Source organism: Tyto alba, unplaced genomic scaffold (genome assembly GCF_018691265.1).
Source record: "Tyto alba isolate M040663 unplaced genomic scaffold, T.alba_DEE_v4.0 Super-Scaffold_10, whole genome shotgun sequence".
Taxonomy (NCBI): domain Eukaryota; kingdom Metazoa; phylum Chordata; class Aves; order Strigiformes; family Tytonidae; genus Tyto; species Tyto alba.
In genome coordinates, this window is record NW_024881262.1 from 7187331 (window position 1) to 7201949 (window position 14619).

Here is a 14619-nt window from a genome sequence, read left to right on the forward strand (position 1 = left end):
TAGGGGGTCCTTAGGCACATATGGAGAGATCCCATTTATTCTGTGTATTTCATGTGAATCATATGCAGACTGTGGGGAGAAAAATGAGGCTAAGGGTAATCATACTAAGTGTGCTGGGAAGCAGGATTTGGCTGAACACCTCCGGTTTGTGATTAACTGAAGTAGCAACGAAAGCCATCAGAGAGTATTCAGGTTCTTTAAGGCAGTAAGTTGTGTAGAAGCGAGGAGAAGAGCTGTCGTCCTTCTACTGCTTTGGTTATTTTGCCCCTTTTTCTTATGCTAGGGTAAGAAGATAATATCCTAGCTGTTGATACTTAAACATCCTTAACAAAGTGGGCTTGCTCTGGATTATTTGGCTGGAGGTGGAGCAGTCTGCTGAGGAGGGTTATTTAAAGACTGGGACAGAGCTGTAGGCAGATAAATTGATTTGCAAGTGAATGGAGGATTTCAACATGATAATGGTGGTAGTTTAACTTTTAATCAGTTTGCATATTTATTTAATATCCACTAGCATACACACAAGCATAAACCACTCTAATTGTTCAAAAGGAGTCTGGGGAAAAGAGAAGAAAGCAGAGGCTTAGATATGGTCTCAGTTCATAATGGATTGGCTTGGCTTTATTAAAAGCAAATATACATTCCTTTCTAATAGAGATGTGGAGCTGTATTACAGATCTTTGACTAGCTTTGAATTATTTGTTTGATGTCATATTTATTATGTTTTTTTAATCACATGAAAAAGAAACTATTTAAAAATTAAATAGTGAAAAAGAAGAGTAAAAAGAGACAGACATTCTTTGAAAGCAAATAATGAAAAGATAACATTTTGCCAGAGATCCAGCAGAAACCTTTGTGGATTTCTTTTAATAAAGGATGGGCAGTAATCAATCTGATTGAGTAAGCAATAATTTCTGATTAGTCCCACATATCCATCCATGGTAAGGATAACAGGTAATGATAAAAAATAGATCCTGACTGCTGACTAGAGGCTGTTATAAAAGCATGTTTCCATTACTGTAGCCCTGTTTCTAAGCTCTGCATTATGAAGGAATATATGCCTTCAGAGGGGGACCCGCCCTGCTGCCTGGTTGGTGCAGAAGGGATTGTATGGGAGGGAGGGAGGGAGGGAGGGAGGGAGGGAGGGAGGGAGGGAGGGAGGGGATGCCAAAAAAAAGAAGTGGATGGGGAAACTTCATCACATACTGCATATTGGAAGCACATCCTATAGTTTTAATGACAAATGATGACATTACGTTCCCCAGAATGACTGCTGAATTGTCACAATCACAAGGGGAGATCATGTTGACTTCTTGGTGACTCAGCTCCACGTTTCCACCTGCCTCTGAAGACCCCACATGTTTTCCCACAGACTTTGTTTTCATAACTGTGAATTGCTAGCTAATGATGTGCTGTGTATTATCCAGGGATAGAAAGTGACGAGTTGGCTACTTTGTACCATGTTCAAGTTTTTCCGTGCACCCACTCTACTGTGCCACTTTTCACTAAAAAACAAAAGCTGGTGTAAAGGGACACCATCTGTGTGAAACCACAGGACACCGTGTCTACTGTAAATATCCTTATAGTAATCCAGCCACGTAAAGGTCTGGGCTGCATATATCAGCTAGAAATGTTTTTTCTACTGCTCTGGGCAAATAAAAGATGAGGCCGTTAAAAGTAAAGCAATTGGAGTTCCCTTTCCCCCATTTGTTGAATTCTTCTGTTTTGTCCTCATAATATTTTCTGCATAATCAGTTTTAGCGCTGCCTTTGGGTAGTCTGTTACTTTCCAGTGATGCTTGGTTGGGTCTTCTGCACCATAGTAAGGGAGAACGTGATGCTTGGAAAATAGCAACATGTGACTGTAAAATCATAAAAGTGATCAAGGACATTTTACAAATATTATACTTCAAGTGACTCATATTCCTTTAACTAAGCAAAAAACTTAAATGGCTATTTAAAAATATGATTTCTAAATCTCCTCAATCACATCCTGCCTAGAGATGCCATTAGCCCGCTTGTTGAACTAGTGGGAATTTAATGAGGGGAATACATTTATGTTGTATTTTATACTTTTATTTAGTTCCATCATGTCTGAATCTTTTAAGTTCAATATCTGAACTTAAAATCAGTCTTTAGCTTCTGCCCTCCCAAACCTGTCCCCCAATTTCCAGAAAAGTACTTGAAACCAGTAAAGCGTTATGTAGGTACCATAGCGTTAGAAATATTAATGAGGAGAAAATGACAACTTATTTAGGAGAAACCTTACTATACAGATAGACTGAATATCTTGACAACCCCAAACCTGTGTAAAACAAGCATTGTGGGATGGAGCTTTTGTTTCTTCAGCGAGTTTCACAAAGATGGGTTATTTCTGTGGAGACTTGGGCCCTGAGATAGTTGCCGTAAGACCCCACTGCTGGGTTAGAAAACAGTTCTGTCGCTGGAGTCGTGGTCAGTGTGACCAGGGCATGGCCACAGGGAGACCTGAAACTAGTTGCTGTAACTTAAGTATCTTTCTCACAGACAGTGGTAGAAAATGGAAACAGGACAAGGGGCTGAATAATAGGAGCTACACATGAAGTCAGATGGAAAGAGTAAATCTTTGTAGACATTTAATGGCGTTACATTCTAAGCTTTTGGGAAATTTTATTTGAAATTTTTTTACAACAGTAAATATAGTCTGTGCTATATCCTATTTCTATTTCATGTGAGAGAAAAATTCCCCATCTATGGCACAACACTTTACTGCTACCATTACTGCAGACTTTATAGATCAGAGATGTGTCAGCATGTTAGCTTTAGCTGTAATGCTTTTTTTTGTGTGAAACCTTATGGGCCTTGCAGCCACTTTCTCATACTGACACTCATAAAACGTTCAAGTTCTCATATTTATTATTTAATTTGCTTCCTATATAAAGCTACTGAGCTCTTCGATACATGAATGTGAAGCCAAAAATGACAGGCGGGCCTGAATGGGACTAATGAGTTTTAATAATGCACATATTAGAAACTGCTAAAGGAAGTTTAATTAAGAAAAACAAGTTAAGCATGAAATTCATTTTGGAACAAATACAAGTAAAGTCACAGATGTACAAAATGCTACATCACAGGAAATGGACTCTCAAGTTGATAGATCCCTATGATGCCAATATTGCACTTGAAATGTAGTGTGCACTCTACAGTTCTGGAAAGCATGGTAACATCATTCAAGAGCATTTTTGAAGTTGAGTTAGAGATGTTGGGTTTGTGATTAACAAATTATATTTACACCTTTGTGGATTTTATGATGAGTTGGAATTTGATCTCAATTACCCTCATGGAATTGTGACCAGAATCTGTTCAAGAAAATCATTTGCTCTTTTTTTCTACCCTGAGGAAGTTGTTGGGTTTTTGTTTTGTTTTTGTTTATCTTATTTTATTTTTTTAATAATCTTATTGAAGAGCTAGTTATTGATCTAACCCTCCAACAAGGGGTTTGTATGCTTTGGATCTGCTATTGTATGATATCCAGATAAAAACTCCAATTTATAGACAGATCTGAGTTCATCTTTGTTTTCAGAGTTCTCTCTCAAGAAATGGTAATAACTGTATTTTAGCCTTTTTTTTTCTTGAATTCCTAATGCTCCCTAAATAGGAAAGTAAAAAGTGGTATCTTTCTTATGACTCTGCTATGAAAGCTTGTCTTAGGTGATGAATGATCATTAAAGATCGTATTGTTGTTGATATTATAATTGTATTAAAGGTGGCGAACAAAATCCAATTTACTTTTCTCATATGATTAACCCCAGTGAACCAAGGGTTAGCCACAAATATATATCAGGTGATGAACTTTGTTACTAATTCTATAATTGAATTTTTCACCTACAGGGGACAATAAAAGAACACTTAGTTTCAGAGGCCTCTGGGTGGATTCTAGTATACTCTGTTAGAGTGACCAGATGGGAAGCGTGTGAATGTTGTATAAAGTGTTAATCAAAGCAAGTTGAATCCGCTTGACTTTATGATATACAATATGCAGATTTCAATACTGAGGATTTCAAATGAGAAATGTCTGGGATATTTTTTTTCTCTGGTATGACCTCTGATTAACGTGAGTTCAGTTGAATATCTACAGTAGGTCAAAAAATCTTCATGTCCTGAAGCACTCTACTGGCATCAACAGAATAGCCATTTGATCATTTAGCAGAATAGTTACAGTACTCAAAAGTAAGTATAATGTGTGGTCCATTTAAGAGTTAACCATAAGCTGTTAAAAGGAATAAAGGTTCACTTCAGTGCCCATTATATTCCAAGCCAGTGCATCTGTCATTTTTAATTTAAATCTGTATTACTTAGCTGTCTAAAACTTTACACATAAGTGACAGAGTTACCCATTCTTTCTGTTATGGGTAAAATCGCCATTTCTTTACCTACTTACTGTGCAAAATGTCAGACAGCTATAGTCCACATTAAAAAATTGTAGCCAACTTCTGGTAATATAAACAATTACTTCAGCTAAGAAGTAGAACTATTTTAAGAAAATGATTTATTGATACAAGTAAATGGAAGATAATAAGACTTAAGTGACCCTCTTCTTCTCATAGGTTTAATTTATCTAATTCAAAAACAGCTTAATAGAAAATTATGATCAGAAGTCTTCCTATTTTGGCAAACTAAGTTGCAGAAATTATTTAAAGGGATCTTTTGATCATGAGAATACTAATTAATAATGAGTTAGCATTAGTGAATATTCCCACTAATGGGGAAGAACAAAAATATAGTGAAGCTGAGATATGCATGACAGTTTAAATGAGTCCTATAATGTCTACTCTTCACTAATTTGTGCTACACTGCATTGAATACTGTATTTAAGTATTGAATTTTTTACTAATTTGTTTGCAAGGTTTTGTGTATAAAACAGAATATTAAATAGAGGTAAATGTGAGAATGGCACTGAGGAATCAGCCTCTCTGATCTGGGAGTGATATATTTACACAGCTTGTAGCATTTGGAAATCCTTACCACTGGGTTGTTTGCAGATCCGTGTAGCAAAACACTTGTAATCTCATACTAATGTGGGGTGGGAATGTGACCCTTTCAGAATAATGTCTCACTCATACCTTTGTTGGTGATCTCAGCAAAGGTTGTGCATCTCAACAAGGTTGGATTTGCAGTTGCTTTTTTGGAGCTTCCAGAGCTGTAGCTACTCTCAGGTGGAGGGGGTGCTGGCATGTGGGAGCTAACCAAACCCCACCAGAACTGTACCATTCTGAGATGTTGCAATAATCAGGATTGCAATCTCGTCTATTATCATTTCATACACCTGCCTTCTTTTTTTTTTTTTTTTTTTTTTTTCTTTAAAGAATGTAGTTCATTTCTTGAGGTAAACACATGTAGATCCCTTCCCTTCACCAACTTTTTATGGAAATACCCAAGAGCAGGGTCTGTTTCAAAATCTTTACTACTACACAGAGAGAAAATATGCCATCTTTGACACAATGCTCCCCTTTGCTAACTTGAAACGTGAAAGAAGAGATGGGGAATTCTGTGATGCATCTCTTGAGGATTTGTCTGATCATGTTTATAACTGGTGTGTCACACCGACCGAGTGTTCACCCTGGGTCAGAGTCTTCCCTTTAAAGGCTTCTGTTCCTCTGGCCATGTTCCCGTTTGGCATCGCAGCGTATTTTAGAACACGGATTTCTTTTTAGAGACATGAAACATCTTAGGGCTCTTAGTTCTAAGTAGAGACTGTTGTAAGTAAAAATGGATGCAAATGTAGTTGGTTCTGCAAAATAGCATTTGTGTTTTGAAATGAAGCGGCATTGTGTGGTATTCAAGACTCTCACAATCACTTTCTATGAATATTTGTGCAATTGGGATTTACTAGCGAAATTGAGGTGGAAAGGAATTTTTAAGCATGAATATCAAATCACAGAGTTACATCTTCAGCTAAAAAGAAAACAGCTGGTGGTGTAAAGATATCATAACAATGCCTTTACATGTGCTGAAGCTGGCATATGTCCAGAAGCCTTGGGTGCCACCAAAGGTTTTACTAATCCATTGGAGATATTGACAGGTGGTGGAGTTCAAGACATCCCTTAAGATTTGAAGCTCTGTGCATGAGTAACAAAGAGGAGTTCAGCTGCTGCAGTTTGCAGCAGATGTGACCTGTTGTGGGATGCCCTATGTCATTGGAAATGCAAAGATGCACTGAAGTTATCTTGGATTGTTCACTCCTTGGCATACTAAATGCCTCTCTAAAGTATTTCAGAGTCTGAGCTATAAAGTAATTTAAATTCAGAAAGGAAGATAATAAAATAATAGATGATAGAAAAAACCTCTATATAGTATAGACTGTTCCAAAGACCATGAAAGACTTTATCAAATACCTTTTACAGTAGAATTCATTTGTGTTACCACAGGGAACAATTGTGATCCTCATATCTAGGCAACAATAAAATCTGAAAATGTTTCCCCTCCTCCTCAGATACAAAATATTTTGATGCTGAAGCTTGCCCCAAATTGATCATCATTACTCTTTAGTTTATTCTCCTGCCTATCTCACTGATCGTTCCTGCTCCTGTTTATTGCTCCTCTTTCTTTCCACTGATTCCTGTTCAGTTGAGCCTAGACACCAAGGGAAGGTCCTGTGTAGATATCCTTGCTGGAGGGCTAAGGAAAATTTTGTCCATCATTGACTCTCAACAAGTAAGACATGCTCCAGGACAGCTTCCCTGCTTGACTTTCCACCTAGCACTGGAAATAAAATTTTGGCATAAAAATCTCAAAAGATTTGAGTAATCTCAGTCTCTTTATTTGCATGAGTTTCTGTTTTTAATGTTATAGCTTCAGGGCAGCCAGTGACAGGCTTGAATGTTTGACCTCTCGGTCTCAAAAATAAACTGTTACTTAGCCATTTAAAAAGAACGGCTTGTGGAAAGAAAAGCAAATCCAAAATTCATGTTACAAATACAATGAAAATCTGTTGATTCGAATTCTGCAAGTGCTACACAATTTAGTGCCCTTTATAGCCTATTAATCTATTCATTGAAGGTAGCTACTACCCAATAGTTAATTAATTAAGAATAGCCAAACACAGCATTGAGTTATAGTCTTGCCTTTTTACCCTCCTGTTTCTGTCTTAGAGTAAAACCTTGTTTGTGGGAGGCAAACCAGAACTTTAGATCACAGCAGAACTGTTCAGCTGCAGTGGCAAAACAGCTGATGGACAAACTTAAAACTATAGCCCAGCTCTAAGATTTGCTTTGAATTTACATTTACATTGAACTTATCATTTTAGGTATTAAAAGTGTATTAAAAAGTTGTCTTAGAGTGAAAGCGCTAAATGAATTATTAGTAGCATTTTGGTAATTTTCCACATTGTACCAACTCAGCAGCTTGAAATGAAGAAGGATGCTGTTGTTTGATGCAGCTAGGTTGAATTGCGTTTTTCCTTAGACCATACCCAGATCATATAAATTAGCGGGTGGGCTACTGAGATTACGTTTCTGCTATTTAAAAGTTTGGGTTTGAGAAAGGAGAGAGAGTAGTACATTTTTCCATTTCTGACAGGGAAAAAAATAATCTGTAGATTTTATCACCAAGTGGAAAAATTTAAAATTTTTTAGAGATTTTTGAATACCACTAAGGAATAAGCTTTCATCTTTCCATGACCTACTGAACATCAACTCAGAAGAGCAAAGTTGTACTAAGTGCCTTCTGCTCTGGCACCCGTTGATGTACTCTGTATTTACTGTTTCTCAAGTAACATCCTATACTACCTTCAAGATTTGAAATGCTACAAATCAACAGTCTTCCAAGAGGCAGTTGTCTGCATGCCATTCTGTGTAAGTTTATTAAACTAAATGTGAACTCGTACATCAAGTTTGGGGAATTATTTTCTGCAGCTAAACTGGTGTGCTTTCAGCAAATGCTGAGGATACGAAGCTGGAGAATGAAGAATATAGCCTGTTTGTTAATGCAGCTTCACAGTGAAGGTGTTAGAATTAGCAGAAAAAGAAAGGGAGAGAGAAAATTGCGGAAAAGCTTCATCTATCTCCTTATTGCCTCCTGAGATAGATTGTTGAGAGCTAAAGGAACACCAGACATGAACCAAATCTCCTGCTGTCCTATATAGCTTTTACAATCTCCTTTTTAATAACCCAAACTGCAGGGTAGTCTGACTATTAGACAAGCCATTCTTTTGAATTCTCTCTACAATGTGTATAGACATGATAAAAAAACAATTCTCATTAAAGCTGCCAATGCTGTTTCAAAAGCAGGTGGTTTAAAATGTTTCCTATACAAAGCAAAACACATTTCTGGTGCATTACACACTGCTTAATAGGGAGTGTAAGATTACGCTGCTATGTTGTGTATAACACTGCATCTTAAATAATAGAATATTGTAAGTCATGTTGGAAATATGTTTAACATGAATATGGAAGATATAATGATATGCACTGAGCAATTTTCAGAAGTGCTGGAACACAGCCTTGTGTGACAACCCCTGAGCTAAAGTAGTTGAAAATAGGATCTGGAATTTGAGATTATACAGTCTCTGATCCCAAATGATTATTTTTCTAGACTATTGTTCAGTAAGATAAGGTTTCTACTATCCTATGGGAACATTTATGTTATAAGTGAAGGATGATAGGGATTGAGAGCATTCATTATGCATTTTCAGTTTTCACTAAAGTCAGTAGTTTGTAAGGAATGCAGGATTGGTCTGAAGTAAAAATTGTGATATGCAGCCCCATCCCTAAACTATCTGTTCATACCGTTTTCCAGATCAGTTTTGGAAAAAAACACTGAGGTCCAGTTATACTTCTATATAAATTCAGAGTTTGCCATTTACTTCAGTGGAAACAGATTTTTGTCCTTCATTGATGTGAACATTTCCCTCTGTAGGTGTTTTTCGTCAGCTATCAGAATCTTGTAGAATAAGGAAACCATATAAAGTGTGGTAATTCAGGTTATCCTTACTAATATATTCCAGTTGCCTTAATGTTTTAATCAGAAGATGTACTTTAAGATGAGTAAAAAATGTTTGCATGTATTATAATCTGCTGTTAATGAAATAAAATGCATTTGAGTCTTCAGTATGCCTGTCTATCTTAATTTCACTATCTTCTGCTTTAAGAAATAATTACTTTCATTTTGATAAATCATCCTGTGCAAACAAGGTGAAAGTTGATTATGAGCTGATGAAGTTAAATAAAATACTACCATACAAACTATGTAATGTAGCCTGGTAGCAAATTGCATATTCTTAAAAAGGTGAAACCTAAAAATGTGGTTTCTGACAGTCCTGTTTCTTTTTAAAAATCTCTATAAATTCAGCAGGTGACATTATAGATAATCCAGTAATCAGTGTTTCACCCGCCATTTCATGGACCCATAAACTACTGCAATTTTACTTACATGACTCTAGCAACTATTAATGTATGTAAATAACTTGTGAAACATCTAGTTATCACTCTGCTCATATTAGCTCTTTCATACTAATGATTTATTTTCATTTTCTCCAGGATATAGACCTGCGGCTAACTGGATTTGATTTATAAGAGGGGATTCTGCAGTAAATGGCTGCTCTCTTCATATTGCTGCTATGGAAAACAGAATTGTCAATAGGATGTAGTCTGATAAATAGTGCTGAGTGAAGATGCAGCTTCAATAAGTGTGAAATCAATGGAAGATACTTACCGCATGAAAAGCCTTTTGAGATTTTTCTGACAGGCACCTATTTAGGAAACTTGATCTGTTTCCTTCGGTTGCCCTGTTTTTACACCAGTGGATACAAATCAGATTGCTTCATTGTAGTTACACAACTAATGTGGGACCATGGCCTTTCCAAGATCCATGTGGCTGAACTGTGTATGGAGAGCGATGGTAGTCCGCCTGTTACACATGGGATTGAATGCCACTTTTGCTTTTTGTATACTTGGATTTTTGCTTCACGCTGCAGCTGTGTCCTCCCAAAAATTGGATGATACCAACCCAGTGGTGACCACCAACTTTGGCAAGATAAGAGGGATTAAGAAGGAACTTAATAATGAGATTTTGGGGCCTGTTATTCAGTTTCTTGGGGTTCCATATGCTGCCCCTCCAACAGGGGAGCGCCGCTTTCAACCTCCTGAACCTCCGTCTCCCTGGGCAGATATCAAAAATACCACCCAGTTTGCTCCAGTGTGCCCCCAGAACATTATAGAAGGCAGGTTGCCTGAAGTCATGCTTCCCGTGTGGTTTACTAATAACTTGGATGTAGTTTCCACCTATGTACAAGATCAGAATGAAGACTGCCTCTATTTAAATATCTATGTCCCAACCGAGGATGGTGAGTTAATAGCAGGCGAAACAGGGAGATCTTTTTATTTTCCTGTTCTACGTTCTAACAATATTAATTCACGTGTACTGGTAGCATGCATGGCTTTCTTTGTTTGCATGCCAGCATATTATATGTATGCATGCTGCTTTTCTGTGTATGCATCTGTCCTTGTTTGTTTGTTTCTTTTTTTTTTTTTTTTTTTTTTTTTCTGTCTACACTCATTTTTTTTTTTTTCCCACAGCACGTGTATTTTTAGGTCAAAGTTGGTACCTAATTTTCATTGCCACCCACTGACTTCTGGGAAGATGCATCAACATCTTATCCATTGCATGTGCAGGCACAACAAGTTGAGAATCTTCCGCACCTAATAAAGCAGGTCATATTTAAGTTAGATAGTGGTGTTGCATGCTCCTACTGTCTGTGATGGAGCTCCATGTTATTTTCTAGTCTTCTATTCATTTTTCAGTCAAAAGAATATCCAAGGAATGTGCCAGAAAACCCGGCAAGAAAATTTGTAGAAAAGGAGGTATGTATAAAGTGGACAAAAAAAAATACGGGGGAAAGATCAAAACCTTGCGAAGGAAGAACGAATAATACAGCTGAAAGAGGCTGATTTGCTGATGCTGTGAACTGTTAGGGACTGTCTTGTCCTAATGAAGCCAGAAAGGTATTTAAAGAGAGGTCTGTGTAAAACCGATGAGAAGATAACATTTGTAAAGCCTGAACTCAGTTGCACCCGACCATCTCTCTTGCACTATCTCATGCTGACCTTATTGGCAGCTTCTCTGTCTTGGCCTCATGGTTTAGAGGAGTGTCTGTCACTTGTACGTAGATGCAATATGTTGTATATGCATGCATAGGAGGTAGCTCATATGCCTGGGGTCTGGTACTATTGCCGTAGAAGTTGCTGGCATGGCTCCATGGCTCTATATTCCAGTGGTATAGCATAATGGCTATGATGTACTATAGCAAATCGGAGCTGAAAATCTGCATTGACTTTCTACGTGATAGACCCAGTTTTCGTGGAAGAGCGTTAACTTTCCTGAAACATAGATACGAAACACTTTTTTTTCGTTTACACGCTTCTAAAAGTGAGTGTTGATTTCTTTTATTATGTGATTACAGCTTTCTTTGTAAAACTGAAAATCTCTTAATAGGGGTTTAGGGAAATGTTAAAATATTGTGATATGGTACTTTGGGAATTAGGCTGCTTTTGGAAGCTTTGGAAAGTTGGCTTCTACCATTTTCGTGTTAGATTGTATGGGAGAATTTGCAGATTTCTTTGTGAACATTTGCAAATTCCCAAAGCAATTGATATGTGATATAGAAGGTATAGTTTGGTACTGATTTAAAGTAGGTATTTGGTACTAGTTTAAGGTACTAATTTTGTACTACTTTACGCATTAGTTTTACATCAAATTATTTTTCTTTATTGTTTTCTTTAAAAGAATGTGTTAGTTAATAGCTGGACTACATTTGAATCTAGAATACTTTTCAGGGTAAACAAAGAGCATTGTGGATTTACATGGTTGCCTATTAGCTGTAATCCATATTTTTTATATCAGCTGCTGTATGTCCCTGCTGTTCCAGAACAAGTACATTTTAGCAAAGTGTCGTAGCAGGAAATTGTTTAGAGTCAGGCAAAGTTCAAGTCTGTAAACTCCGTATTAGACTTTTAAGATGATATCTAGGCATCTAAATGAAGATGGCCTTATTTTCCAAGGTTTCTGTTCTCACAGCTCCTACTGACTGTTACTTGTAGCTACTTGTTAATTATTAATTGTTAATTGTAGTGGTTCAATGTATGCTTTTTTCGATGTCTAAGTCCGCTTTCAGTTACTTAAGGCAATTTGTTTTTAAAGTGTTGGGCTTTGAGGCAACTTCTGATGTTTTCTATTAGGGAATTTTTGCTCAGTGCTGTAAAAATACAATTGTTTAAGCTGGATTTCCAAAGTTGGAAATGAAGATAATCAGGGTAATGTGAGCAACGTCACTTCTTCACACATCATTCAAGTTAGAATAGCTGCTGTCGTTTATATGCGTTCAATTAATGTGCAGTGCTGCAGCAGTTATTATGCAGTTCATCAAGCGTGTGTAATTAGCTGAGCAACTTTCACTTCCTATCACCCAGACGCTGATTCACAAAGTCATAAATAAAGATGCAGATCTCCATCATTGTTCTCAGAAAGCATATTTTCCTATGACAGAATATTAAAAAAAAAAAAAAATCAGAAAAATAGCAAAAATAAAGGGAGAGAGAGCCCAGTAGATGAGAAAGTCATGTTTATTGTTCTGTGAGCCTGAAGGAGAATAAAGAGAGAGTTATTTGACATTCAGTAGGTACCTTTCCAGTTAAATTCACTGCATACACAGCACAATAAAAAGCAGCAGAAGCCTACCTCTTCCCGTTGACAAGTGCAGAGAACTCCCAAATAACTTCAGCCTGGGCAGCTGGCATAGCTGTAGTAATCTCTGTTGTCCAAGTAACTCACGCTCTACTCACCTGTATATAGCCTAAGATTATCCTTGGCTTGGATTTCCCCCATACCTAGTAGTAAAAGGAATCATGTTGTAGAACAAAGCTGCTATAGAGTCACAGCATCTTAGCAGCAACAGCAGCTTGGAAATGGCATTGAGTTTGTGTGAGAAAGAAGAAAGGCCCAATAGTCTCCCTTTTCCTGGATTTTTAGGTTGCAGTCATTTCATTACAATTAGCGATGAAAATTACTGGAAAGGGAAAATACAAAAATAAGAGGCAGACTTTTACACTATCTTTTTAATTGATAAAGGATATATAAATTCAAAGTGACTGAACCAACAGCCATATGCTATCGTTATATATTGTTTGATTCTTTCTTACTACATGAAATAGATTGAATTAGATGAACAAATTAGTATCTATACTTAATTGTCAGTTGAAAGACAAGAGAAAATTCAAAATTTTGAAGAATAGGGAGAAATCTGATGAAGATAGATGCAGAAATGAAAGAAATTCTATCATGCTAGGGATTATAATGAGCATTCTAACCATGACCACCTGTTGGAGGGATTTGGTTATTCATTGCAGAGGCTACAGAGTGATAGGCTGGAACTGGGTAAAAAGGAATGAGATAACGTAGCATGCTTTTTGCTATATATGGATGCTTATTTTTCAGTATACTTCAATTTACTGATTCAACTGATAAAGAAAGATCATCTGTTTTTGTGTCTGTTACGGGTATGCATATACAAGCAGAAACCTCTCTGTTTGCTAGGGCTCATTTTAGAAAATCGGTGCAAAGTCATCTGATTATTTTTGTGGGTTTTTTTAGAGGCTAGACTTCATAATTATATGTTTTAATAGAATCTAGGTTATATTGTACATAACACATTCTACTGACTGATATTAATCATATTGCTGATTATGTGGTATTTCCTGAATTACCTGACAGACTTTTGCATTATTTCTAGGAAATACCTGAATAGTTTTGCACTCTGTCTGGTATTCCAGATCTCTATTTTATCTTCTAGTCAAAGCACAAACACTTTGTGATCCAGAATGGCAGGATAACTTATTATCTCTTTGGAGGACTGCACATCCTGCTTTCGTTGCATGCCTGTGGGTTTTTAATAGTCTATATTAATTTCTTTGTGTTGCAACAGTTTGCACAATGGATTTCCTACTTTAATGACAACTACCTAAAGAAAATGTGAAAATGATCACTAACAGACCACTCAAAGAAACCCCAGGTATTGTGTGTTCTGCACTTAAGATGATAGTATGCTCACTCTTAGGAATCTGTACTAAACCCTTCATATTGCCATCTGAATGTGAAAATGTGGATGTGTAATTTTTGTAGAGAATACGATATATACTCAATGTTGTGGAATGAGGCACATACAGTTTTGGATACATTAGTATTTGTAGAGGAATTGGGAGTAGAATAAGAAGATAAATCACTTGATCCTTACTTTTATGTTCAGGAATTATCAATGGCTAAGAGACTGCCCAACATCAGTGACTTCTTCACATGTGGATTCTTTTTCTTATTCTAGTCGGTGCAGTGAATAAATTTTAAATGCAAAGAATCATGATCTGAGCTACCTCATTTGAGAGTGTAGGATTAGACAGCTCTATTAATATTTATGCCTCCTAATGGGCTACTTGATTTTCAGAGCAAATCTCCCAACACCATACTTTCTGGGTTATAGCTGTGGTTACTATGGATGCATAGGAACATATATGCATACATACATACAAATACATTCCTGGAAATGAAACACAAATCACAGTGCTATAATCTCATTCTGCTTTGATCATTCATTGTTTTC

At 36.7% G+C, this 14619-nt stretch overlaps 1 protein-coding gene across 7 annotated transcripts in view; it reads left to right on the top strand.

The window, feature by feature from the left end:
* The window catches only part of NLGN1 (neuroligin 1), a 394750-nt gene that overhangs the window by 75726 nt on the left and 304405 nt on the right, over window positions 1-14619 (top strand). For all 7 annotated transcript variants that reach the window (XM_042798898.1, XM_033006418.2, XM_033006417.2 and 4 more), the window contains exon 2: window positions 9512-10317. In XM_042798898.1, coding sequence (XP_042654832.1) covers window positions 9825-10317 — 493 coding nt within the window. In that variant the 5' untranslated portion in view covers window positions 9512-9824. The remainder of the gene's footprint in view (window positions 1-9511; window positions 10318-14619) is intronic.